Source organism: Podarcis muralis, chromosome 1 (genome assembly GCF_964188315.1).
Source record: "Podarcis muralis chromosome 1, rPodMur119.hap1.1, whole genome shotgun sequence".
In the NCBI taxonomy this organism is placed as follows: domain Eukaryota; kingdom Metazoa; phylum Chordata; class Lepidosauria; order Squamata; family Lacertidae; genus Podarcis; species Podarcis muralis.
In genome coordinates this window covers 16,012,376-16,037,172 of record NC_135655.1, presented here as the reverse complement: position 1 = coordinate 16,037,172, position 24,797 = coordinate 16,012,376, and the positions used below count along the sequence as shown (strand labels likewise).

Sequence of the window (24,797 nt, the reverse complement as noted above, 5' to 3'; positions counted from 1 at the left end):
TTGTACAGGGAAGTATTTGCAGTCTTAACCTTTTAAATATATAGCAAGGAGAGTTGCACTGGCAGCCCCACCTGGTATAACTTCCACATTGGTTAGTATATGTGTATACAATTTCACTTAAATATATGAGCAAGAAACACTTGAGTAGTAACTTCATGACCTGTTCACCAGAGTGCTGCTCCTCCGATGTGACTAATGCTGCACTCATAACCATGTCTACTCAGAAGTCACTCATACTGAATTAAATAGGGCTTACTCCCAGGTAAGTAGAATTTGGATTAAAGCCTGAATCACGAAGAGGCAGAACTATAATGAACAAGTTACTTCTATGGCGGGATTCAAGTTCAAATGCAGGAGAGGAAGTTGGGAGCATAGCTGTACTTCAGAATGCATGAAACCCATGTGGCTTGACAGTTGCAAGTTTCTTTCCTTAGAGGGCTGTGCAAGAAGTCTCTGCCCCTCCCAGCTGGTGGTAGTTGTCATATGACAGCTCTGTAGGCTTCAATAGAACAGCTGTGACAAAACATACTGCCATCGGAGAAAGCTGAATTGAGACCAGCCAAAAATGGGCAAACTTGCGTATTTTTGCTTGCTTTGGATGAATGACATTTCGCTTCTGCTAGTTGTGGGTCAGGTCAAGGAGCTTTGAGGGGTTCTGAAGCCCCATCCCTTGACTCAGCTCCCTCTCTGGCTTGTGAAATTAGACCATATCAGCTAAATGAGTTACAAACTTCAAATGAAAAAGAGCCAGCGTTGATTTCAAAGCTGAAACCTGACATTTCCCACTTGCATGTAAACACTAAAACAACAGAACAATCCATTCCTTGGCTACCTTTTGTGCCTTTCAAGGGTTCTGGTGTGACCCACCCTCCAAGGCTACTTATGTTATATTACCTTGATGATGCAGGAAGAAAGCATGCCAGGACTGACGTGTAGAGAATGTGTCTGCACTGCGCTCTTAACTTACTTGCCAATGGGTACCTAGAAGCAGCACGTCTTCTGAGCTGCCTCTGCTCTTCCCAAAAGCACCGGCCAGGTAAGTCCACCTCAGAAGTGGGGTGGAATGGGATAAATCCCAGGACCAGTTTATGATGCCATGCAAAAATCAGTGTGGGTGGGAGGTACTGAGATTAATAGCCTTTCATGAATTTGGCATGTAATCTAATCAGCACAGTATTTAGGATCCTTTGCTGTTTGGCGCATTCTGCACTTCCCCCAACAGTGGATGTCTGTAATTTTTTAAAAAAATAGGAACTTGCTCCATGAATTTGCACTTAATTTTCTGGATTTGAATGAAGTCAATACACCAGAGAAATGCTTGTGCTTGAAGATGCTTGAAGATGCTTTTCACTTGTGCTGGTAGCAAGACTGGAAGCTTTTGCCATGCAATAGGTACTTAGATGAAACTGCAATATTGTTAAAGAGTTGTTGCCCTCGTACACGGAAGAAATGCAGCGTTTTAGCAGTATAGAAGCTACATGGCTATGTTCTGGTTCATGCTTCCCTTGAATACATCTGTGGCTTTTCTGGAGGGAAAATCCAATTACTGTACAACTTTCATTATTTAAGGTAAGGTCAGGTCTCACTTATTTTTGTACTATCTACCTATCCACTAGCATTACTGATTAACCCCCCCCCCATTGTATCATTGACCTCCCTTCTAGGATAGGTGTTCACCTCTATATTTTGGGGAATCTGATGCTTTGGATGATGGTCATAAATTTATTTATACAATTAGTTGTACCAGTAATACACAAACTACTTTCCTTGTTAGAGAGAGGTTGTTATAGAAGTGGATTTCATTTCAAAAGGGTAGAATATAACAAACCTTGAGAGTACCATTTCAAAACCCTGTATTTTAATAAAACAGCATTTTTATTTTTCATTTAAACGGTCATTCTGAAAGCGACTTAAGAATCTTCTTGTCCCTGGCAGATACAAGGCCCCTCCCCCACAAAATATACTTTCAGATATTATTGGCTCTTCTAGCACAAATGCACAATGTGTTCTTTGAAGTGAAATTGTATTGAGCATGTGACAAATCGTATTTTAACTGATAAAGCATGCCTATGCTGTTTAAGCTTCCGTGCTACAGGAATATGTTGGGAGAGCAACAGCAAGACTAACTTGATCTTACGAACGACGCATGCAGAGAAAATCTGCCCATTTACATAATTTGGAAAATAAATCTTTACACAAGATTGCACTCAAATCAGATGTAACATACTCCAGAAGACACTAAGTAGACTCGGGTTTTGAAACTACCAAACACCTTCCCCGCTGCTTCAATCTATATCTCCACAGTCACATTTACAAAAATACACAAATTCAGTTTCAACACATCTTAAATAAGAAGTACTGTATCGTATTTAATATAAAAGTAGTAACAATTCCATTCCTACCAGAGCAGCACAATTGGAACAAATGTACGACCCACTTAAGAGGAAATAAAATTGTACATCGGGAGCTTTAAAAAAAATGAAGTGCAGACTGAGTTATGAAAACGGTGCTCACGTAGAAAGGCTCCTTTTCCTTTTTTTTAAAGTTAAGCACAAAAATAATAATATTGTAGCATCTTGCTGCAGCATTTGAGAAGATAAGGCACTATTGCTGTTAGTGTACCTTTCAAAAGTATTGGCGAGCACAAGGGATTCTTAGTCCATCAGTAACCACCTCTTCTTCCCAGAGCAGGCAAGTGGTAGTGTTTCACAGGAGATTTAAATTCCTTCTGTCTTTCAGACTGTTGGTGAGACAACACAAGTTAAAATGGGCTGTTAATTACTTGTCTAAAATTGTACAATCTGATAAGCAAGGCAGATTTACCTTGCAGTGTGTCCCAAAATATGTTATGGGCTGCAACACTTGGACTTGCCCGTTGGTTGCTGGGAGAGGAAAAACTGACTGAAATGGAGGATTAGGGTAAGAAGTCAAGTTGGTTACTTCAGGAACAGCCAGTTTGGGCAACTCCACTGTATAGGGAAATCCACGACGTCCCAGTGGATTCTCCTGGGCTCTCCTAAGAAAGTTCTTTTAAAATAAAAATAAAAGTTCAATTTTTTTTGAAATCAGTATGTTTCGTGTAGGCTAAATGTTAAGTGTTTGACGACCTGTGTTGGTCTGGTTGACATTGCTGCTGTGATGGTCTAAGCATGTATACAAACTTACAACCAAAATGGTTCTTCCCGAGTAGCGCTGCTTGTGTTCTGTGATCACACCTTCAGAAAGAAACACATAGATGGATGTACTTTAAAGGTATTAGGATTAGTGTAGGAGCAAATGTCGATAATGGTAACTACACCAATACTGGTATCCAAACACTACTGGAGAAAAGCTGGAGCATATTGGAAGGTGGATACTTACCAGGAAAATAGATTTTTTGCTGCTCTAATTTTAAGAGAACCAAGAATTTCAACTGTGCCACAAGCTAAGGCTTGATTAAACCTGCTCTGTTAGTAGCATGAGATTAATTTCTAATTTCTAAAACTGCTCCCTAGAACAGCTATTGGAATACCTTTTAAATAAGACAAAACATTGGTTAGATCTGACATAGAATTTGATAGGGAAGGTGTTGTCAACTTAAACCTGGTGCCTTCAGAATTCCATGGCGGGAGGGAAGCTAAGCGTAGTGGTTTCAAAATGTAAGATCGGGCACATTTCATCCTGCCCCCTCCCCTTGCACAAGTGATCCAATAGATCCTGGAAACGCTTTATTAGAATAAGTGACCCTCTTTTCCCTGCTTGGATTTCAGTTTGGTCAGCACAGAATCTTGTTTGGGTGCTGGCAAATGGGATACTGATAGCTCAAGTGACAACTTGCATCTGGTTCAGCCAGATTCTTCCGATTTCATAGTTCTATAATTAATGTACAATTTGCAGGGATGATTTAATAAGCCTGGATGCAACAGCAGTCATGCTCACAGAACTTCTCGAGAAAAGATGTGTAAATAACCTGTTCCAGCATAATTACATGTGCATCTTCATAAGGTCACTAAAAGTTTTCTGAGTGCCAAATGCTATACTGTATGCTCCTCCAAGCTGTAAATCATAATATTCAGCAGCCTGACATTAGCCTGGTAGTGACTGGCAACAAGAAATTCCATGCAGGCAGATGAACAGGCTTGTAGAGAAGGGATAGAACATTTCCCCCATCCACTCCCAAGCTAGAAACTAAACAGGCTGCCAGGAAGCCTCCCTGCAATTCCATATAAATGGAGCAGGTTACTGCAAGAGGGATAGAGCCCTCTTCCTGCAGCCACCAAGCTAGTAAATATTTTTGCAGGCTAGTAGCTTTTGGGAGCCTATTTGCAATGCAGTATGTATGCAAAGCCCTCTCTAAAGCTACCTGTCTTGCTTAGATGGACATTGTTTGTTTAGATCAGAAATCCATACAGCCTTGGATCCTTTTGAGACAAAAATCCTAAAATACGTTTTGCCTATTGGACACTATTCATCATATCATCACATTTGACACAGGGCTGTTCTGTTGGCAATTTTAAAATGACATTACTTAATTAGGTTTATTACTTATTCATTGATTTAAAGATTACCTGCCTTTGATCCTCCTTTGAAATACGACGCAAGCTGAGAGTCTCCCTTTCTAATGGGTTTTCTGCTAATCTCATTCTTCTGCGTATGGTCAAAGCTTGTTTCTCTGCCAACCTGTTCAGCACAGAGCCAGACAAAATCCCACCTATGAAACTCAAAATTCGTTTGTGTCAACTAGAGAGTCGAGCCAACATAGCAACTCCCGTTTTTCAGCCGTACTAAACAGTAATTTAAAACGCAGCTGTTAAGTACCCAAACCTAGTGAAGTAGGTCAAGATTTAAGCTTGGATGCTATAGATGTAATTTAAGTCCTCTGGGTGATATCCAGTGTTGAGTTGTGTTTGCACCAGTGGGACTTTCCCTTCCTCGCAGCCTCCCACCTGCCCCTGTGGTCTGCTGTAGCTAGCCAAGGGCCTCTCTGGAGCAGTTTGGGAGAACTAAGGAGGTTGTGAGAGGAAGGGAAGTCCTGTTCATGCACTGTTGCAATGGTGGACCTCACTCACTGATTTTAAGTCTGGGATTAAGAAGCTGGAGACACCAGCAACTCCACATTTATTGCTCAATTCAAGAGACACTGAAAGTTTACTTACCTTAATTCTCTGAAGTAAGGGTGCTGTAGGGCTTCATGGGCACAGATCCTCTCGTCAGGATCATATTGTATCATTGCATACATAAGAGTTAGGCTCTTATTTGACAAGCTAGGCATAAATGGAGAGATTCCTTTCCCTTTTCTGATGGGAAAATCAAAGCTCATCACTCGTGACCTGCATTCATCCAGTGAAAGGAAACACATTCCTGTCAGGAGGCTATTAATGTCAGCCTTACTGGGGAGGATGGGGCAGGGATGCCAAAGAGATAAAGCTGACGTAGAAAATCTTGAAGGCTAAATACACATTTTGCTCTTTGTCTGACCTTCGATTTGCCTACCTAGAAGCAGCGGGTTCACAGTTTGTTTGTGCTTTTGGCTCCAGCTCTGTCACCGGAAGCCTCAGCAGCTTAGAAGTGCCTTTTACCAACGGCAATGGCTTTGACTGCTACAGCCATTCTTGGACCAGAAAAACCTGGCCACGGCACTTCACAAACTGAAGACTGGATTGCTGCAGTGCGCTCTAGGTGGAGCTTCCCTCGCACATGATCTAGAAGCTAAAGTTTGTGCAGAGTTGCTGCAGCACAATTACTGACAATAGTGAGACTTTGTCAGCATATAACACTTTGTCAGAGATCTGGCTACCGGGCCGTCTTCAGCAGTGCTTTGCAACCCATAGCCTACTTAACATATACGTAGCATTGTTGAGTGTTCAAAGGACTTCTCATACCATTAATGATCCACGTTATTCCCATGTTATAGAGGAATGAGGTTGAGAAGGCAGTAGTTTGCCTCAGGGCACCTGGCGAGGTCATGGCAGAGGTGACTTCCTGACTCACCATCTTGGCCATTAAGTAAACAGCAGCTATCAGGGTCTTTCTGTGCTTGAGGAGGTATTCATTGATCACAGTTTAAAATGCCACAATGCTGGAGTAGAAGCATGTGTGACTTGTGGCATAGGGGTGGGATCTCTGGGGAGGCAAAGGGATAAATGCATGTCCCTCTGCTGGACCTGCTCTGTGCTTGGAGCCTGAAGCTGGTATTTCTGTACCACTTAACACTCTGAAACAGAGATCTAACTTGTTTTTGAATGGAAAAGTAGACAGCGAGTGATCTAATCAATTCACAAGATGCCATTATTTGGAGTGTGACCTCAGCTCACAACTGATGAAGTAGCCTCAGGTTACACTGAATTGTTAGCCTACACTGTTTTAGCTATGGACTAGCAAACAGCTTCCTTGACATGATGTGTGAGCATTCTCCTCTAAATTAAGACATTTATTTGTACAGCTTCGATCACAGAGAGAATGCACTATTAAATCCCAGAATTCAAAATGTACTTACTGCTTGAACTTATTAAGAATCTTCTTGGGAGGAGTACCTACAATATCATGGATTTTTGATATTTGGTCCAGTTCATTAGATCCAGGAAAGAGTGGATGGAAACTAGAAACAGAAAAAGAGGAATTGGTTGGGCAGTGTGGGAAATTAAACTGCCAGGGTTGAGGGTTTTCTCCTTGTGAGGAAAACTGTTCAGTCTTAAATTGTGGCACAGGTGTTGGTAGTATTTGACCCCTGCACCAACTATTGAGGAGATTACAGGTGGAATTCAGCATTGTGCTACTGCAAACATTCCATCTGCGCAAGCAATGCAGCTTGCCAGACAGAACAATCCGCTCTCCCTCCCCATGTGCTGTTCTGGGGGTTCTGCCATCCCCTTCAAAGCCAAACCCTCCCCCCCCCAGTGAAGACTCAAGTATATATTTACTAGCAAGGCCAAAGACTAAATCTAAAACGTTCTCCACGCAAAAGCATGTGCTTTCCCACTGAGCTTTATCTGTTGTTGTCCAGCTTTTCACAGTATCTGAAATTGTTTCCATGACACAATTGTGAACACTTCATGCCATCTACAGAATCCAACCCTTAATGTGAATTTCACTCTAAGTCAAGGGCAGTGTGTCCCGTTTTGCCGCCCGAGGCAAAATGGGAAGGTACTGCCCCACTGCCAGTGCCTCTGTTACCTGGGTCGCGAAGCGGTGGCAGGAAGCCGCCACCATTGCTTCTCTACTAATGACGGGGGAGGCAGGGGTGCCACCTCATGGTGTTCCACTGCCTAAGGCGGCTGCCTCAGCCCACCTCATGGCTGGGCCGGCCCTGCTCTCAAGTCAAACCACCAATTCCTTTAAGATAACGTACCTTGCAATTTCATAGAACACACAGCCAGCACTCCACATGTCCATTTTATAACTGTAGTACCCATCTGTGAGAAGACATTCAGGTGCCCTGTACCAGCGCGTAGAGATGTACTCTGTATAAGGCTGCTTGGAGTGTATACTTCTGCAGGAACCAAAATCCCCAAGCTTCAGAAGATCTTGCTGCAGTTAAGATAGTTGTGGCATCTCAAATCAGAAGGCATTCATATGAAATCAATCATGTGTAAAGGTGCTTAATTTGAGAATTAAATCCGGCTATTACATTGCAATGAACTCTGGTCCATGGCTATTTTGGGCAGAGTGCTTGTAGTCTTTGGAAATGGCGAGAAAATGTAACTCCAGGAGCACTTAACATGGTAACGGGGTGTAAAGGTAAAGGGACCCCTGACCATTAGGTCCAGTCGTGGCCGACTCTGGGGTTGCGGCGCTCATCTCGCTTTATTGGCCGAGGGAGCCGGCATACAGCTTCCGAGTCATGTGGCCAGAATGACTAAGCCGCTTCTGGCGAACAAGAGCAGTGCACGGAAACGCCGTTTACCTTCCCGCCGGAGCGGTACCTATTTATCTACTTGCACTGGTGTGCTTTCAAACTGCTAGGTTGGCAGGAGCTGGGACCGAGCAACGGGAGCTCACCCCGTCGCAGGGATTCAAACCACCGACCTCTGATGAGCAAGTCCTAGGCTGGTGGTTTAACCCACAGCGCCACCCGCGTCCCCGTAACGGGGTGTACTTAACTGGGGGGGAAAAGCTTGAAACTTTGGTCACAAGAAGACTTACCAGGTTATAGAAGATTACTTACTACACTTCATCAGTAGTGTTTGGGAAAGGCTAGGGACAATACTGCCACTTATCTAAACTGGGCACCTGTAGTTCCACATCCAAAACTAACAATGGACTTTTCTCTTAGGTACAAATGCACTTCCAAATTGCAGAGTCTTAGCATAATGAATACAGAGTTTCAACATATTTATCACTTGTGCTACGGCTGTGTTTCCCAAACCTACAACAAACCTCTTTTGAGTTTAGTCTTACTGGTGTGCCCCTTCTCAAGCAAAAATAAATTGGGGGTATTTTTAATAATACTATTTTATTTATGATAAAATAATAATAAATTCTGCCTTGTACTCTTTGAAACTCTTTCACGTACCTGGAGGGGGGTGGGACACATTTTGAGAAAGACTGCACTAAAGACTGCTTACCTTTATTAATATGTTTTCTGGTTTTACATCTCTGTGAAATAACCCATTCCTGCAAGGGAATTATTCAGGGCAAGTAAGTATTTATATACCAAGGATGGCGTACAGAAAGTCCCCTGTGCATTGGGGTTTTCCCGCTCCACACTGTCCCATTCCCAGTCCACCTTATGAACACTCCTGAAAACCATCCCTGGCTTGGAGATTGGGGGATGCTCCAGAGAAGAATTTGCAGCGTGAGAGGCTGCAGCTGGAACAGATACATCAAGGCCAAACTGCATGGATGTTACATGCAGAGCCTGCTGCTAGCGGCTTGCTGGTTTTTTCTGTGCATAGTGTTTTTAAACTGATTTAAGGTTTTAATGTGATTTTATGAAGATTGTAAGCTACCTGGGCTCCTATGGAAGGAAGGACAGATACACACACACACACACACACACACACACACACACAATATCAATCTAGTGGGATTAACTTGATTCCTTTTATTTTGGAGAAAACTAGAATGGGCTCCCAATCCACATTGGAGCCCTATACCATTTCCTCCCTACTGAAAATGATTCTCTTATGGCGGTTATTAGCCCCAGAAAATGCTGTATATTGCCATCAATAGTCTACTTTTTGGAGCAAGCAGATGAGCAATTTTCATCAGTGTGAAGTCAGAATAAATGCACATTCTGGATAGGGGCCCCAAGGCTGCTTTTTCTCCAAAATAAAAGCAGCCCCACGACTAATATCCTATGTACTTTGGGGTGTTCACTGGACTCTCCAGATCCCAGCTCAATAATATAGCCAAATACTACATTTGCAAAAATATACAAATGGCTGCCTTACCTGTGCATGTGATCGAGAGACTTGCATAACTGGTACATATAATTCATTATTTTCCCTTCAGGCAATGGTTTTTTCCTCCCTAGAGGAAACAGTCAAATGAACATGATACAGTTTTATACAAAGTTCACTTTATGATGGAGCGCTTGCAGTCACTACTGCCAGTTAAGTGAATTTTAAATACAGTTGTGAGATGGTTTGCCTATGAACCATGGTAGAGTGTTTGTTTTCTTTTTATATTTTCCATAGTGGTGAGGAAGAACACACTGGGCTGGTTTAATCTGTTTCTAATATACCGCTGATTTTTAAAAAATGTTTTAAATAGTTGTTTTTAACTGTATTCTCTTTGTAAACCACTTTGAGGGTTTTTGTTTACAATCAAGTAGTATATAATTTTTATTAAAATGCATTCATTCATTTACTTACTTAAGGAGGCTACCATTAAGAGTTCAGCAGTCATCTATCCCCCTCCCTAGAGCAAATTTTCCTGCTCAGCCTTAACCACTGTTAAAAGAACCACAGGCACTCACCTAACCACAGTTAACACATGCCAGAGTTCTGGATAACTGCAGACAGAGTCAACGCTGACTCTTCTCTTAATAGTGGTCAACATGATATGAAGGTTTGCTCCCCAGAAAGGTGAGTGTGGAGGAAGTGTTGATTCCTAAACTGGCTTTCCAATCTCTGCTGAAAGGGCTGCCATTGTTGGGAATACCCAGGCCCATTCTGAACAGTGTAAAGTACATGCTTTAGGTGTTTACTTGCCCTCCATGAATGGAAGAGCAAACTTCCATGCCTAGAGGGAACCTACTATCGGATACCCCCTTATATGGTGAGCTCAACCACTTGATACGGTTGGTGCATAGTAAACCTGACAGGAGATATATCAATCTAACCAAAGCATCTGAACTTTGGGAAATGCGGAACAGAATGCCCTACTCCAAGATGGTGAAACTGTGGCCCTTCAGAAGTTGTTGGCTTCCCAGATCCCATTGATCCTAGCCAGCATGGTCAGTGGTCATGGATGATGGGAGCTGAACAGCTAGAAGGCCACAGGTTCCTTTCCTACACAATAGGCAGTAGTAGCCTCATCACATAACCACACCTGCCCTGATATGGCACACAGACTGGCTCCTCCAAAGACTGCTTTCAGTATTACAGAGGACAGATATAACAGGACACCAAGGGTGTTTGGATGCTGGCAGTAGGATTTAATGCATAAGAAGGAAATGCTTTGTCAAGGCCCCAAAGTATCACAAGCATGCGTATTTTTTTATCTTCCTGCTCAAACTGCTACATTGCTTCATTTCAGGTAGCATTGGCCTACTTGAAGCAACCATGACTAATTTACTCACTGCATTTTCAGCATGAACATTACTTCTCAAGTTATCGCTTGAATAAGCTACAGCTGTTTGGGATGATAAGGGTGAATGAATGCTCCTGACTGACCAATGTACAGTGGTAGCTCAGGTTACAGACGCTTCAGGTTACAGATGCTTCAGGTTACAGACTCCGCTAACCCAGAAATAGTACCTCGGGTTAAGAACTTTGCTTCAGGATGAGAAAAGAAATCGTGCAACGGCAGTGGGAGGCCCCATTAGCTAAAGTGGTGCTTCAGGTTAAGAACAGTTTCAGGTTAAGAACGGACCTCCGGAACGAATTAAGTACATAACCAGAGGTACCACTTTATTCAATTTGGGATTTGGGGGGGGGGGGGAGGTAACATTGGTCATACTTGGATCCAGATTAAGATAGTCATGCTTTAGTCTCACTGTAATCAGTGGGATTAAAAGTATGACTAATTTAGCCTGGATTCAACCTACAATGTAGTAACCTGACTCCTAAGACACTTCACCCTCAACTATTTAAATACAAAATACATACCTTTATACTTAAGCCATCAAATGAGCCATAAGTTCATGAAGAAGCTGAACAGCCAGACATCTGGATTGTATATATATTGTCCCATAGATCTCCTGTCATAACATTGTGTCTCTTTTCACAGACATTTTCAGAATATTCATCATGGAAACTCAGACAAATTTTCATAAGCCTTAATTGCTTATTTTAATGCATTCTAGATGACAGAATCAACCTGCTTTCTAACTCTCAGTTATTGCTATGCAACTATCGCCATTAGGAAACTATTTCCATTCTAGTTGTTGCTTCTGTGTATTGTACTATCAACTTATTATTTTTCCATAGCTAATTTAATGAGGGAATGCAGTAGATTATTCCAGTCCTTACAATCTCACCCGAAGAAATGATACTAAAACCCCAGCAACTGTGGAGCCTCATATTCTGCAGTTTGTTCACATTGAATATCAAATAATGATTTAAGATTGAACCCCCAGTATCTATGTCACTCCTTTTGAAAGGATTATCAAATGGAAAAGACCTCACCCACCACCTTGCCATGCTAAGTGCCAACTCATACATACATTATTTTACTCTGCATCTACAAACAGAATATGAATTCACATCAGCTTGTACTAGTGTGAGCTGACTCTCCTGGAAAGCATTGCATCTGAGGTGACCTAAGGAGCAATGAGAGCATCCATCTATGAAGGCCCACTCAGACAAGTGAGTCACCACTAGGTGTTGGAGTCACTAGCTGCTGAACATGTATGAGTGAACTGTCCCTCAGAAGATTCATCGCTGAAGGAAATGGAACTGCAACTAAGGAAAGCAAGCCACATTTTCTTTATGTATGATACATATACCAAATTCCCTGAAGGACCAATGGGTTGATTAAACAGAGGCAAGGGGGAAAGTCTATTTTTGCAGATTCTCTCTTCTGGAGAAAAAAATTAAGGTTGGAGGAGGGAGGGGAAACTGGTGAAAGTTATCTCCCGCGTTCTGTTGGGAGGGGCCTCTGCTAAATCAAAAGCCCTTCCACAAGCAGGAGGACATTGGCTGCCACCCAATGAGTCCTTATAAATATAAAAATCAATACAATTAATGAAAGCCTTTCCCTGTAGCAACTCAAGGACAAAATTATTATAAAGGCACTGAACTGAAGAAACTTGACTACCACCCTTAGAAAGTGGCTTACATAGAGAAGCGTGCTTTTTAGTTTAGAGAGCTTTTTATTCTGTCATCATTCTGCAATTTTTTGCATTTGTATGTGCGGCCACATTCAATACTAGCTAAGACAACCGTGAATACTTGTCTTGAATTCTGTAAGTTCTGAGTTCCTAAGACTCTTTAGATGAACATAGAGTTAGCCTAGAGAAGGTGGAGCTGGAACTTTTAAGATTCATTGCATTAAAATTACTTGTGGCTCATGGTACCAGACTTGTCCAGCCTTTCATTTTTCATCAACATACAGCCAGCATTTGAAACATACACTATGCCATTCCCTCCAATACTCAGCTATATTTTATTGCCGGGGGGCAACAACCACAGGCCAAGATCCAAACAGTCCTCAGACTTGAAAGTGATTCCACTTGTGGTGAAAAGGATTGCTGCTGGAAAGGAAAGTCAGTAACTGCTATCTACCCTTGCTCTGCAGGGACCCTCAGCCAGTGCAGGGGGGGCCGTTCGCACCGGGTGCCATGTGTGGGGGGTGACAAGAAGGCACCCCGCGGGGTGCTCACCCTGCTGCCCCCAGGCACGGTGGCACAAGCAGCCATCGTGCTTCAGCAGCCGTATGTGGAGGATCCTCTGTTCACGGCTGCAGCTGCAAGCAGAGGATCCCACCGCCGGCTGTACAGCATTCAGGAGGCGCCACCGGCAAACCACTATGTACAACGCATGCACAGTGTCGCACGCATGTGCTGTACGTAGCGACGTCGCACATATGCCCTATGTCGCGACACCACACATGTATCGTACATGGCGGCACAACGCATGTGCACCCGGTGGTTTCCCCTGCCCCGGGTGTCGGTTAGCCTTCATTCACCCCTGCCCCCAGCCATCAGTAATAACTTTTGAGGTGTGCAAGAAAGCAGGTGAGTGCAAATGCCTGTTCTCACACACGTGCACATGGCCAAGAATGACAAAGGAATGGCAAGAAAAGATAGGGGAATTAATCTCTCAACAGCACTGAAATGTGATCGTGGCTTTCTAATCTCAGCCAATCAGTTGTTTTGAATTGTAAATATATAGATTTGTGATGTGTGAGCTGTTATAACAGGACTCTTAATTACAGAGCAGGGATGACACAATTATTAGCTGCTGTTCCCTTTCTACACAGTCTTCCCACCTGCACCTGTTTCCTCCTTTCCAACACCGTCAGGCAGGTGTTTCCCTTCGGTATCTGTAATTATATGGAAATGTCATCTCCACATTTCAAAATCTCTCTCTGCCTTCACCTACTGGGAAGAAGACTATGAGCGGTAAACAGCCGAATTGCACAAACAGAATGACTTCAGCTTGGGCAACGGGACTGGCCAACTAGAGAAATCTTGTGGTCCTCCAGATGTTGTTGGACAACAACTCCCTGACAACTGGTCCTCCAGATGTTGCTAGAGAAAAACACCCTGACAATTGGCAATGCTGGCTGAGATTGATGGGAGTTGGAGTTCAACAACATTTAGTGTGTCACAGGTTCTCCACCTGCCCTATTTTATTCTTTTGGTCAGTCATACTGTACAAATAGTTGGGTTTCTGCATAAATAAATAAAGATAATCTCTGCAAATGACTTTCTCATTGGCATGATCTACATACCTTTGATCAGTTCATAAATGTTCATGTCCATGAGTTCACATATCAATGCCACAGCACCGGCTTTCTTGTCACTGAAGGGGGGAAAAGAGTGATCTTATTTAACTACATGGAAGAAAGGATAAAACTACAGTGGTGCCTCGCAAGACGAAAAGAATCCGTTCCGTGATTCTCTTCGTCTAGCGGTTTTTTCGTCTTGCGAAGCAACCCCATTGGCAGCTAAGCGGATTAGCGCTATTAGCGATTTAGCGCTATTAGCGGCTTAGCGGGCTTAGCGGCTAAGCTGTTAAAAGGCTATTAACAGCTTAGCGGCTTTGAAAAAGGGGGGGGGGGAGCGAAAAAAAATGGCGAGACTCGCAAGACGTTTTCGTCTTGCGAAGCAAGCCCATAGGGAACTTCGTCTTGCGAAGCGCCTCCGCGACGAAAAACCCTTTCATCTTGCGGGTTTTCCGTCTTGCGAGGCATTCGTCTTGCGGGGCACCACTGTACTTATGAAATCCTTTGGTGGATAGGAGGTGTTCTCATATGTAAAAAGGCTAGAACTCAAAAGCAAAAGTTCTGAACTTATGTGGAGACAAAAGTCACTTTATTCAATAGAATACAACAGTATGAAAAACGTTTTGTTATCATCCACTGACCACCTGTAGTCTTTTATTGGGCAGGTGGCATAAGATAGCCCACCTTACAATACGGGCAACTCCCCATTTACACAGGGGTTACATTCTGAGGCACCGTGTGTTTAAGTGAAATCACGTATATCGGGAACACCATTGAAAAAGCCTGCAAGTACCCTCCTAACCTCCTTGCTCAAGCTCCAACTCTCGACAGGCCTCAAAGTTTGGGGCAAAGGCTCCTGGGATTGCACTCGCAAAGGCTTGTGGGATTGCTAGACACTGTTTTCATGCAATTTCTGCTGTTTTTTGCTCTCTTTTAGGGCTGCTTTTGCCCCTTTTCATGCCACTTCCAAGTTCATAGCAATGCGTGTGCGCATGGTCACACGTGCCTTCAATGCATGTAAATTGGGAGTTGCCTGTACATGTAATTCTCCTTAATAGTGTCATTACTTGAGTCCTTCATTGTACTTTTCTTGTACTGTTGGTGCTGCCATCATCTACACTACCAGAGAACACAGATAAAGATGGAATAAAAGCAAGTTGTTCCTTAAAACTTGTACATGTAGAGTCTCGGTGTTCATGCTACCAGTGGCTCAATGGCCTTACTTAGATATATTACTCAGCCATTCAAGTGCAAGTGATTGGCAGCCCCAGTAGGCTCACTTCCCAACGCAAGGGTATTTGCTGCCCTCCTGGGAGCAGGGGTGTAGGAAAAGGCAGAATCTCATTCATGATGCCACAGGAAAATAGAGGAGCTGTTGCCTCAAGCAACTGTAACCAGATTAAGACTGGTCTGGCAAATGAAATTGTGATTCACCACCTCCGCATCATCTTAGGGAAGAATACTTAGGGTATAGAAAGGGAAGGTGAAAGAAAGCATGCAGCACTTACAATATCACTTCATGCAACGTGAGGATATTTGGATGTGGATTCAGTCGCCTTAGTGCTTGTATCTCTCTCATACTGTTCACGTGGTCAATACTTCAGTATATAAAAAAGGGAAAAGATTAGGCTACCATGTTAAGGTCGCTTTTGTTTGTTAAAATTACAGAAGAGTAAACACTTCATCCCCCCTCCTCTTTATTGTTGCTCTGTTCAGTCTGTGAATTGGGCCACACATAATCTCAAGAGATGTGTGAGACACATGCTTGGATGAGTGAATTAGAGCATTTCATGGTTTTCTCTTCCGGTAGCAGAAGAGTGTTATTTATTTATTTATTTATTTATTTTATGTATTACATTAATAGCAGAGGCATCTCATGGCATTTCCCCAGGTTATGAAAGTAGCTTATAAGACAGCATGTAAACTACTTCTGTAAGAGACCACAGAGAAGCCTCTGTCTCTGGTCACCAGCTCCTACACCTTTGATGGTTGTGGGATCCGGAGAAGGGCTACATACTATGTTTAATGCTCGGGTCAAAAGAGAGACAAATTCGGATATGTCAGCCGAGTCCATTATTGAGAAACGTAGTGGTTGTAAGGTTAGTTGTCCTCTTTGAAGGCACTCTTTTTCTGTATAATATTTATGAATATTCAGAATCAAACTTTGATCATCCAAATTTCAGTATTTCAACATTTAAGTAAAAAGAAAATTAAAAAAGCAGCTGCACCTACCTTTCAAAATGCTGTTTCATTTGTTTACATGCATAATATTGTCCATCTTTGAAATTTTGTACCTTCAGAACATCAGAAAACGTTCCCTCGCCAATCTTACCAATCGTTTTATATTCTAAAAAGGTCAAAATTTTAAAAGAAAACTATGTTTTAGTATCGATAGCAAGCTTAATATCCTCAAGATTGCTTTAAATACTGCTTCATTGGACATGTTTACAGTTATAGCTTACTTACTTATTCAACCAACTCTCCTATCACCACTGTGTCTATCAAAAACTAAGGCTTGCATCCCTCTACGCTGTATAAGGATTATGGAAATACAGCTCTTATTTATGGACAGCTGTGTGAGGAGCTCCACCTTGCTTAAAAGTGCATTTGCTGTAATACAGTGGTTCCTCGCAAGACGAATGCCTCGCAAGAGGGAAAACTCGCAAGAAGAAAGAGTTTTCCGTTTTTCGAGGTGCTTCGCCAGACGAATTTCCCTATGGGCTTGCTTCGCAAGAAGAAAGCCCATAGGGAAATCTCCGGGGACCTCTTTTAAAATGCTGGCGGTCGGGAGCAAAGACTTTCGCCCACCACCGGCCTTCAGAAGAGGTCCTGGACCTCTTCTGAAGGCCGGCGGGGGGCAAAAGTCTTTGCTCCCCCCCCGCCTGCCTTCCCGGGACAGCGGAGACTTCTCCGCTGTCCCAGGGCGATCTTAAAATGCTGGCGGGCGGCAGCGAAGCGATTTTAAAATCGCCCCGGGACAGCAGAGGCTTCGCTGCCGCCTGCCAGCATTTTACAATTGCCCCGGGACAGCGGAGGCTTCGCTGCCGCCCGCCAGCATTTTAAAATCGCCCCGGGACAGCGGAGAAGTCTCCGCTGTCCCGGGGGCTTTTAAAATGCTGGCGGTCGGCAGCAAAGCCCTCTTGTCCCCGGAGCTTGCGGGGCGGGAGGTGGGGAGAAGGGCTTTTCTTCCCACCGCCAGCCTTCAGAACAGCCTTCTGAAGGCTGGCGGTGGGAAGAAAAGCCCTTGTCCCCCCCCCCCCCCAGCCTTCAGAAGAGGTCGGAAGACTGTCCCCGGACCTGGTCTGAAGGCGGTTTCCATAGGAACACATTGATTGATTTTCAATGCATTCCTATGGGAAACCGTGCTTCGCAAGACAAAAAACTCGCAAGAAGAAAAAACTCGCGGAACGAATTAATTTCGTCTTGCGAGGTACCACTGTAATTCGAAGCTTTTCTTTGCTTAACTGCCTATCAGATGCTTCTTCAGCAAAGTGTGAAATAGTCATTTTACTCCCATGGTAATTTATGAGATAAAATGTTAATCAAATTAGTGTCAATTTAGTTTTCAGAGATTTGAGTTTGCTGTGTAAAAGTATCAGAAATTTTTAAAGCTTGACCACTATGGCGTTTAAATTCATGCCTATCTAGCCTTTAAGTTGGACTGTTTTGATTCTTAGAATCAAAGAATCATCATTATTATTATTATTATTTATTAAATTTCTATACTGTCCTATACCCAGAGGTATATTGTTGGAATCCTTTAGTGAAATGTAGCACATGTAAACTGGGATCACAGCTGTAGCTACATCTATAATCTCCTAATGCTCTGCTATGTAATTCAGAGCGTTTTACTCATGTGTGACATTACCACTCACACAGGGATAGCTGCCCATGGGTATGGCTGTTTGCCTCCATATAGACAGCATCCCTCTTGCTATCATATTGATCACTCTCTTAACCATTCTTTAACCTTCTTTGGTGTTAAGCATCTGCAGACTGAGTCAATTCTAACTTTCGTTCCAATTGTCTTCTGTAGATACCTCTGTCCTCTCTAATTTGGTTTAGTCATCTCCCATACATATCACCTCTACAGCAACTGCTTCTAAAAGCCTCCACTGGCTAACTTCTTATGACAATTAACTTCTTCAGACTGCAGCTAGCTCTAAAGAAAAAGTAGTTTTTTCAGGGAGGGGTGCGGGAGGCTCAAATTGCTCTGCAGCTGGAAAAGCAGATGCAGGTGTCTGCAACTCAAGGAGTGCATTGGCTCATAACTGTACACCATTGATAGCTTTGGAAACATAATAATAATAATAATAATTTATTATTTATACCCCGCCCATCTGGCTGGGTTTCCCCAGCCACTCTGGGCGGCTTCCAACTGAATATTAAAAACAGTACAGCATCAAACATTAAAAACTTCCCTAAAGAGGGCTGCCTTCAGATGACTTTTAAAAGTAAAATAGTTGTTTATTGCTTTGACATCTGCTGGGAGGGCGTTCCACAGGGCAGGAGCCACTACCGAGAAGGCCCTCTGCCTGGTTCCCTGTAACCTTACTTCTCGCAATGAGGGAACCGCCAGAAGGCCCTCGGCGCTGGATCTCAGTGTCCGGGCTGAACGATGGGGGTGGAGACGCTCCTTCAGATATACTGGACCAAGGCCGTTTAGGGCTTTAAAGGTCAGCACCAACACTTTGAATTGTGCTCGGAAACGTACTGGGAGCCAATGCAGATCTCTCAGAACTGGTGTTATGTGGTCCCGGCGGCCACTCCCAGTCACCAGTCTAGCGGCCGCATTCTGGATTAATTGCAGTTTCCGGGTCACCTTCAAAGGTAGCCCCACGTAGAGCGCGTTGCAGTAGTCCAAGCGGGAGATAACCAGAGCATGCACCACTCTGGCAAGACAGTCTGCGGGCAGGTAGGGTCTTAGCCTACGTACCAGGTGGAGCTGGTAGACAGCTGCCCTGGACACAGAATTAACCTGTGCCTCCATGGACAGCTGTGAGTCCAAAATGACTCCCAGGCTGCGCACCTGGTCCTTCAGGGGCACAGTTACCCCATTCAGGACCAGGGAATCCCCCACACCTGCCCGCCCCCTGTCCCCCAAAAACAGTACTTCTGTCTTGTCAGGATTCAGCCTCAATCTGTTAGCCGCCATCCATCCTCCAACAGCCTCCAGGCACTCACACAGGACCTTCACCGCCTTCACTGGTTCTGATTTAAAGGAGAGGTAGAGCTGGGTGTCATCTGCATACTGATGAACACCCAGCCCAAACCCCCTGATGATCTCTCCCAGCGGCTTCATATAGATATTAAAAAGCATGGGGGAGAGGACGGAACCCTGAGGCACCCCACAAGTGAGAGCCCAGGGGTCTGAACACTCATCCCCCACCACCACTTTCTGGACACGGCCCAGGAGAAAGGAGCGGAACCACCGTATAACAGTGCCCCCAGCTCCCAGCCCCTCTAGACGGTCCAGAAGGATGTTATGGTCGATGGTGTCAAAGGCCGCTGAGAGATCCAGCAGAACTAGGAAACAGCTCTCACCTTTGTCCCTAGCCCGCCGGAGATCATCAACCAGCGCGACCAAGGCAGTTTCAGTCCCATGGTGAGGCCTGAATCCCGATTGGAAGGGATCCAAATGGTCCGCATCCTCCAGGCGTGCTTGGAGTTGTCTGGCAACCACCCGCTCAATCACCTTGCCCAAGAATGGTAAATTTGAGACTGGGCGATAGTTGGCCAAATTGGCTGGGTCTAAAGATGTTTTTTTAAGAAGCGGTTTAATGACCGCCTCTTTCAGCGGGTCTGGGAAGGCTCCCTCATAGAGGGAAGCATTCACCACCCCGCAGAGCCCATCGCCCAGCCCTTCCCGGCTCGCTTTTATCAGCCAGGATGGGCAAGGATCCAGGAGACAGGTGGTCGGTTTCACTTGTCCAAGCAGCCTGTCCACATCCTCGGAGGTAACAGATTGGAATTGATCCCATGTAACAGGACCAGACAGAACTCTAGCACTCTCCCACCCTGGCCCTGCTCCCACGGTGGAGTCTACCTCCTTCTGAATCTGAGCGACTTTATCTGCAAAAAACTTTGCAAAAGCATTGCAGGAGATCTTGGGGTCCCTACCAGGCCCCGGTGGTGCAGGTGGTTCCGATAGATTGCGAACTACCTGAAAAAGTCTCCTGCTGCTGTTTTCTGCAGATGCAATGGAGGCGGTGAAGAAGGCCCTCTTCGCCGTCGCCATTGCCACTTGGTAGGCTCGACGTTGAGCTCTAGCCCGTGTCCGGTCTGATTCAGAATGAGTTTTCCGCCACCGGCGCTCTAGCCGTCTCAACGATTGTTTCATCACCCTCAGCTCTGGGGAAAACCACGGGGCTGTCCGGGCTCCATGCAATCGGAGAGGGCGCTTCGGAGCCAGACAGTCAATAGCCCTGGTTAACTCCGCATTCCAGCGGGCCACCAGGGAATCAGCTGAAAGGCCATCAACTTGGGATAAAACATCCCCTACCACTCTCTGGAAGCCAATTGGATCCATTAAGTGGCGGGGGCGGACCATCCGAATCGGTCCCACCTCCCTGCAGAGGGGAAGGGTCGCGGAGAAGTCCAGTTGCACCAGGAAGTGATCTGACCATGGCACTTCTTTTGTTTCGCTTTTAGATAATGTCAGATCACCAACATCTGTAGAGGTAAACACCAAGTCTAAGGCATGTCCGCGGCTATGAGTTGGGCCAAACTTATTCAGGGACAGCCCCATGGAGGCCATGCTTTCCACGAAGTCCCGAGCGGCCCCTTGTAAGGTCGTGTCGGCATGGATGTTAAAATCCCCCAGGACAACCAAGCTAGGTGTCTCCAGGAGCATATCCGCCACGACCTGAAGCAGCTCGGGCAGGGAATCCTTGGTGCAGCGGGGAGGTCGGTACACCAATAGGAATCCTGTACTGCCCCTATTGCCCAACTTCCAGAACATGCACTCAGAAAATTGGGTCTTCCCAATAGGACGCCTGTTTAAAACAGCATGTGTTTAAAACAGTTGGTTAAAGCAAATAACCCCACTTTTAAAACTTTAGATTTGTTGAAGATCATAATCTTCAGTCTGAACATGTAGACAATGAATTGTGGGCTAGCATCTAAACAGGTATGGGGTCTTCCACATATTCTTGGAGTAAAAAACTCATCATCCTTGACTACTGGCCATGCTAGTTGGGGCTGATGGGAGCTGGAATGCATCGACATCTGGAAGGACACAGCTTGTCTATCCTCACCTACCCTTCTTTTAAATGAAGTGTGACTATCAGGGCCACTTATCTAATAATGGCAAAGCATCTGGAATCTGGGCCTATCCCCAGTTCAAACAGTAGAACACAGACTACAAAGAGTGAAGTACATACCACAGTCATGGTAAGAATTGGTTGTGTACCCCACCCCCCTATTAAAGATCTCTTTTTACAATATACCGTATTTTTTGCTCTATAAGACTCACTTTTTCCCTCCTAAAAAGCAAGGGGAAGTGTGTGTGCGTCTTATGGAGTGAATGCAGGCTGCGCAGCTATCCCAGAAGCCAGAACAGCAAAAGGGATCGCTGCTTTTGCTGTGCAGCAATCCCTCTTGCTGTTATGGCTTCTGAGATTCAGAATATTTTTTTTCTTGTTTTCCTCCTCCAAAAACTAGGTGCGTCTTGTGGTCTGGGGCGTCTTATAGAGCGAAAAATACGGTATATCACTGCTTGATAATAAATAAGACCATTGCTGTTACCACCTTAGATATGTTTACTTGACAACTCTATATAGTAACAAAAGGCAGGGTGGGGAAACTGTAGCCCTCCAAATAATGATGGTCTGCAACAGGTGTGGGGAACCTTTGACCCACCAGATATTGCTTAACTACAACTTGCATCAGCCCTACCAAGCATGGGTGATGTCCAGGGATGATGGGAGTTGTGGTTCAGCAACCTCTGGAGGGACGAAAGTTCCCCACAATTGGCTATGTTGGCTGGGGATAACTGGAGTTGGAGTTCAACACCATCTGGAAGGTCAAAAGTTTCCCACTCCTGAAGGCTTGTGCCTGATACATACATGAAAGGAAAACCCATTAAATTGTGTTTGGAGTAAGCATTATCAGATCAGGGGCTAGGAAAAGTTTTAAGGCTAGACTGCAATCTGAAACATTTATCATGGCATGAGCTTTTGTAGATCATGTCATATAATTCTCCAGATGTATAAAGCAGGCTGAAAATATGATAGGCGTTCATGTACACCTGAATTGAAGCACACATCCTAATTCAGGCATCCCCAGACTCTGCCCTCCAGCTGTTTTGGGACTACAACTCCCATCATCCCTGGCTAACAGGACCAGTAGTCAGGGATGATGGGAGTTGTAGTCCCAAAACAGCTGGAGGGCAGAGTTTTGGGAAGCCTGTCCTAATTATTGAACATGAAATTAGAATAGGATACATACAGCAAAGCAGAAGAAACACTGCCTACAATCTCTGTTCAAAGCCTGAAATATGATGTCCTTTGAGAGGCAGTATCTAGCCCAGGCTTCCTCAACCTCGGCCCTCCAGATGTTTTGAGACTACAATCATGGGAGTTGTAGGCCAAAAACATCTGGAGGGCTGAAGTTGAGGAAGTCTGACCTAGCGCAAGGTCACTCAGTGAGCTGCATGGCTGGCCCAGAGGGGATTTGAATTCTTGTATCTCCCAGGTGGTTGACACTCTAACGCAGAGTTTTCCAAACTGTGTGTCATGACACATTAGTGTGCCGGCATGAACGCTCCCTGCACTCCTCCTGCAGCTAGAAAGGGGTTAGTTTAACCTCCGGTTTGCTAGTAAAAGGTTACCAGACGTCCCCATTTCCCGGGGACAGTCCCGGATTTACAAACCGGTCCCCATACAAAATCCACTGAGGTTGAAAAGTGTCCCTGGATTCATTGAAAAAAATCTGGTAACCTTAAGTAAAACTGAATTACTGCATCACGAAATGATGCATGTCTAAAAAGTGTGTCACCAACATGAAAAATTTGAAAAACTCTGCTCTAACCGCTATTGTTGTTGGCACTCTACTGCCTCTAGAGACAATTGAGTGCGCCTCTGAGGGCGAAGTCAAAACACTGCATTAACAGCACCAAAGTGACCTCCTTGGGGTACAAGCCTGGGCAGTGTTTGTGGAGTTCCAGGGCTGCCTAGTCGATGACCCCCCCCCCCACCCACTTGGCCTCGCTATGATCCAAAGGAAAGCAGAGCAATACGTTGGGCACCAGCTTGGCTGCAGCAGTTGCCGGATGGAAGTATACAAGGCACCATCCAACCATCTTAGCGACTCCTAAGCCTTGTCTTCTCCTAAATAAATCATGCAAGACGGAGGTTTAGGACTGGAGTTCTCCTTCTCCAAACGGGCTACCTTCGCAGGTTGGTGAGCCCCATCTGCCCCTCGCTTCCCTCTACAGCACATGCAGAAACCACTATACCACACTGTTACAAACACCTCTTCCCCATCCCGACTGGTTTCCCCTCCCCACCCCCCTTTTTCTTTGCACACAGCTCTCATCCCCTCCCCTCCCCATCCCCCACCAAGCGGGATATCGAATCAGACACCTCTCGCTGTAAGAATTTAGCATCTCTGTTTAACTAGCTGGCTGCCAGAAGATATACGCCGGCCTCGGCAGCCACCGGTGGCATCCTTCCAGGACCTGGAACAAACTTCTCCGACGCGATGTTGTAGATCATATACGTTACACACGTGTACACACATACACACGTACACATATATATTCCTTTAACCCCTCCTCCCCCGCCTCCTCGCGATCCGCCTTGAAAGCCGAGCTGCACCGGCTCCTCTCCTCTCTCCCCTTCCCCCCCCCCCCAATTCCCCTCAGGGAGACTCGCCGCTGCCGCCGCCCCCAGCCAGGCCGCCCCCTTACTGTTCATCCTCCGCTCGCTTTCCCCGCGCGTGCCCTCCGGTGGGGAGGGGGGTGTGGGGCGGCGAGGGTCCTCTCTGAAGCGCCAGGGCCCCCCGCCCTCCGCTCCCCGCGCCGAGAACTTGTCAGCGCGCCATGTTGTATCCCCGTCACCCTGGCAACCCCAGAGCGTCAAGCTCCCTCAACCCGGGGGCGCGACCGTGTCAGCCCCGCCCTCGGAGCGGCGCAAGCGCAGTTGCTAACCTCCGCCCTCTCCTATTGACTGCGGCAGCCGCAGGGCGGGCTTCATGGCGGCGGCGGGGCCTCCGAGGGGCGCATGCGCACACCACGGCTGCTCTCCTTTCTGCGCGCACCCTCAGTCGCCTCGCCCTATGAAACCCCACCCACCCCCGCCCCTCGGGCGATCCTTGCACATGCGCAGTCACGGGAGCGCTTAGAACCTTAGCTGAGTCGGAAGGGGCGCCCCAAAGGTCATCTAGTCCAACGCCGCTCGGCAATGCGGGAATCACAATCCATGACAGATGCAACCTCTGCTTTAGAATCATCAAATGAAGGAGAATAAGCTGATCTGGGAGTAAGTTGCCGTCGAACTTCCCAGTACGCATGCTTAAGTTTGAACTGTAAGGGGCACCAGGTAGAATTACTCAATTACACACTTACATGCGGGCAAGTTCCATTGCACTCAGCGAGGCTTACTTCCGAGTAAGCATCTCCTGCTCCATGAAGACACATCTTGAGCATAGTTAAGCAAAGCAAAATGTAGTTCTTCGGGTCTGCATAAAAGGCGGATCTACACGGATCCTCATGGATCCTCCAGTTTTTTAAAAATAATTCCAACAAATGCAGTGTCAAATCA

The 24,797-nt window shown here is 45.4% G+C and overlaps 1 protein-coding gene across 10 annotated transcripts; it reads right to left on the bottom strand.

The window, feature by feature from the left end:
- Positions 1-1,836: 1,836 nt before the first annotated feature.
- MOK (MOK protein kinase) lies at positions 1,837-24,288 on the bottom strand. 10 transcript variants are annotated; one of them, XR_013391782.1, is made up of 12 exons: positions 21,931-21,952; positions 16,267-16,381; positions 15,543-15,632; positions 14,041-14,111; positions 9,372-9,450; positions 8,544-8,592; positions 7,328-7,506; positions 6,476-6,577; positions 5,136-5,309; positions 4,552-4,659; positions 2,824-3,027; positions 1,837-2,740 (listed from the first exon to the last, which is right to left on the bottom strand). XR_013391782.1 is itself a non-coding variant. In XM_028706821.2 (12 exons), exons 1-12 carry the CDS (start codon positions 24,228-24,230, stop codon positions 2,663-2,665), a joined length of 1,326 nt encoding a protein of 441 aa, XP_028562654.1. In that variant the 5' UTR covers positions 24,231-24,288; the 3' UTR covers positions 1,837-2,662. The 10 variants fall into 10 exon arrangements, 9 of the variants coding, with proteins under 9 accessions (XP_028562654.1, XP_028562743.1, XP_077780099.1 ...); XM_028706821.2 differs by lacking the exon at positions 21,931-21,952 and adding an exon at positions 24,185-24,288 and having other exon boundaries at positions 4,552-4,690; XM_028706910.2 differs by lacking the exon at positions 21,931-21,952 and adding an exon at positions 24,185-24,283 and having other exon boundaries at positions 4,548-4,659.
- Between the last annotated feature and the right edge of the window lie 509 nt (positions 24,289-24,797).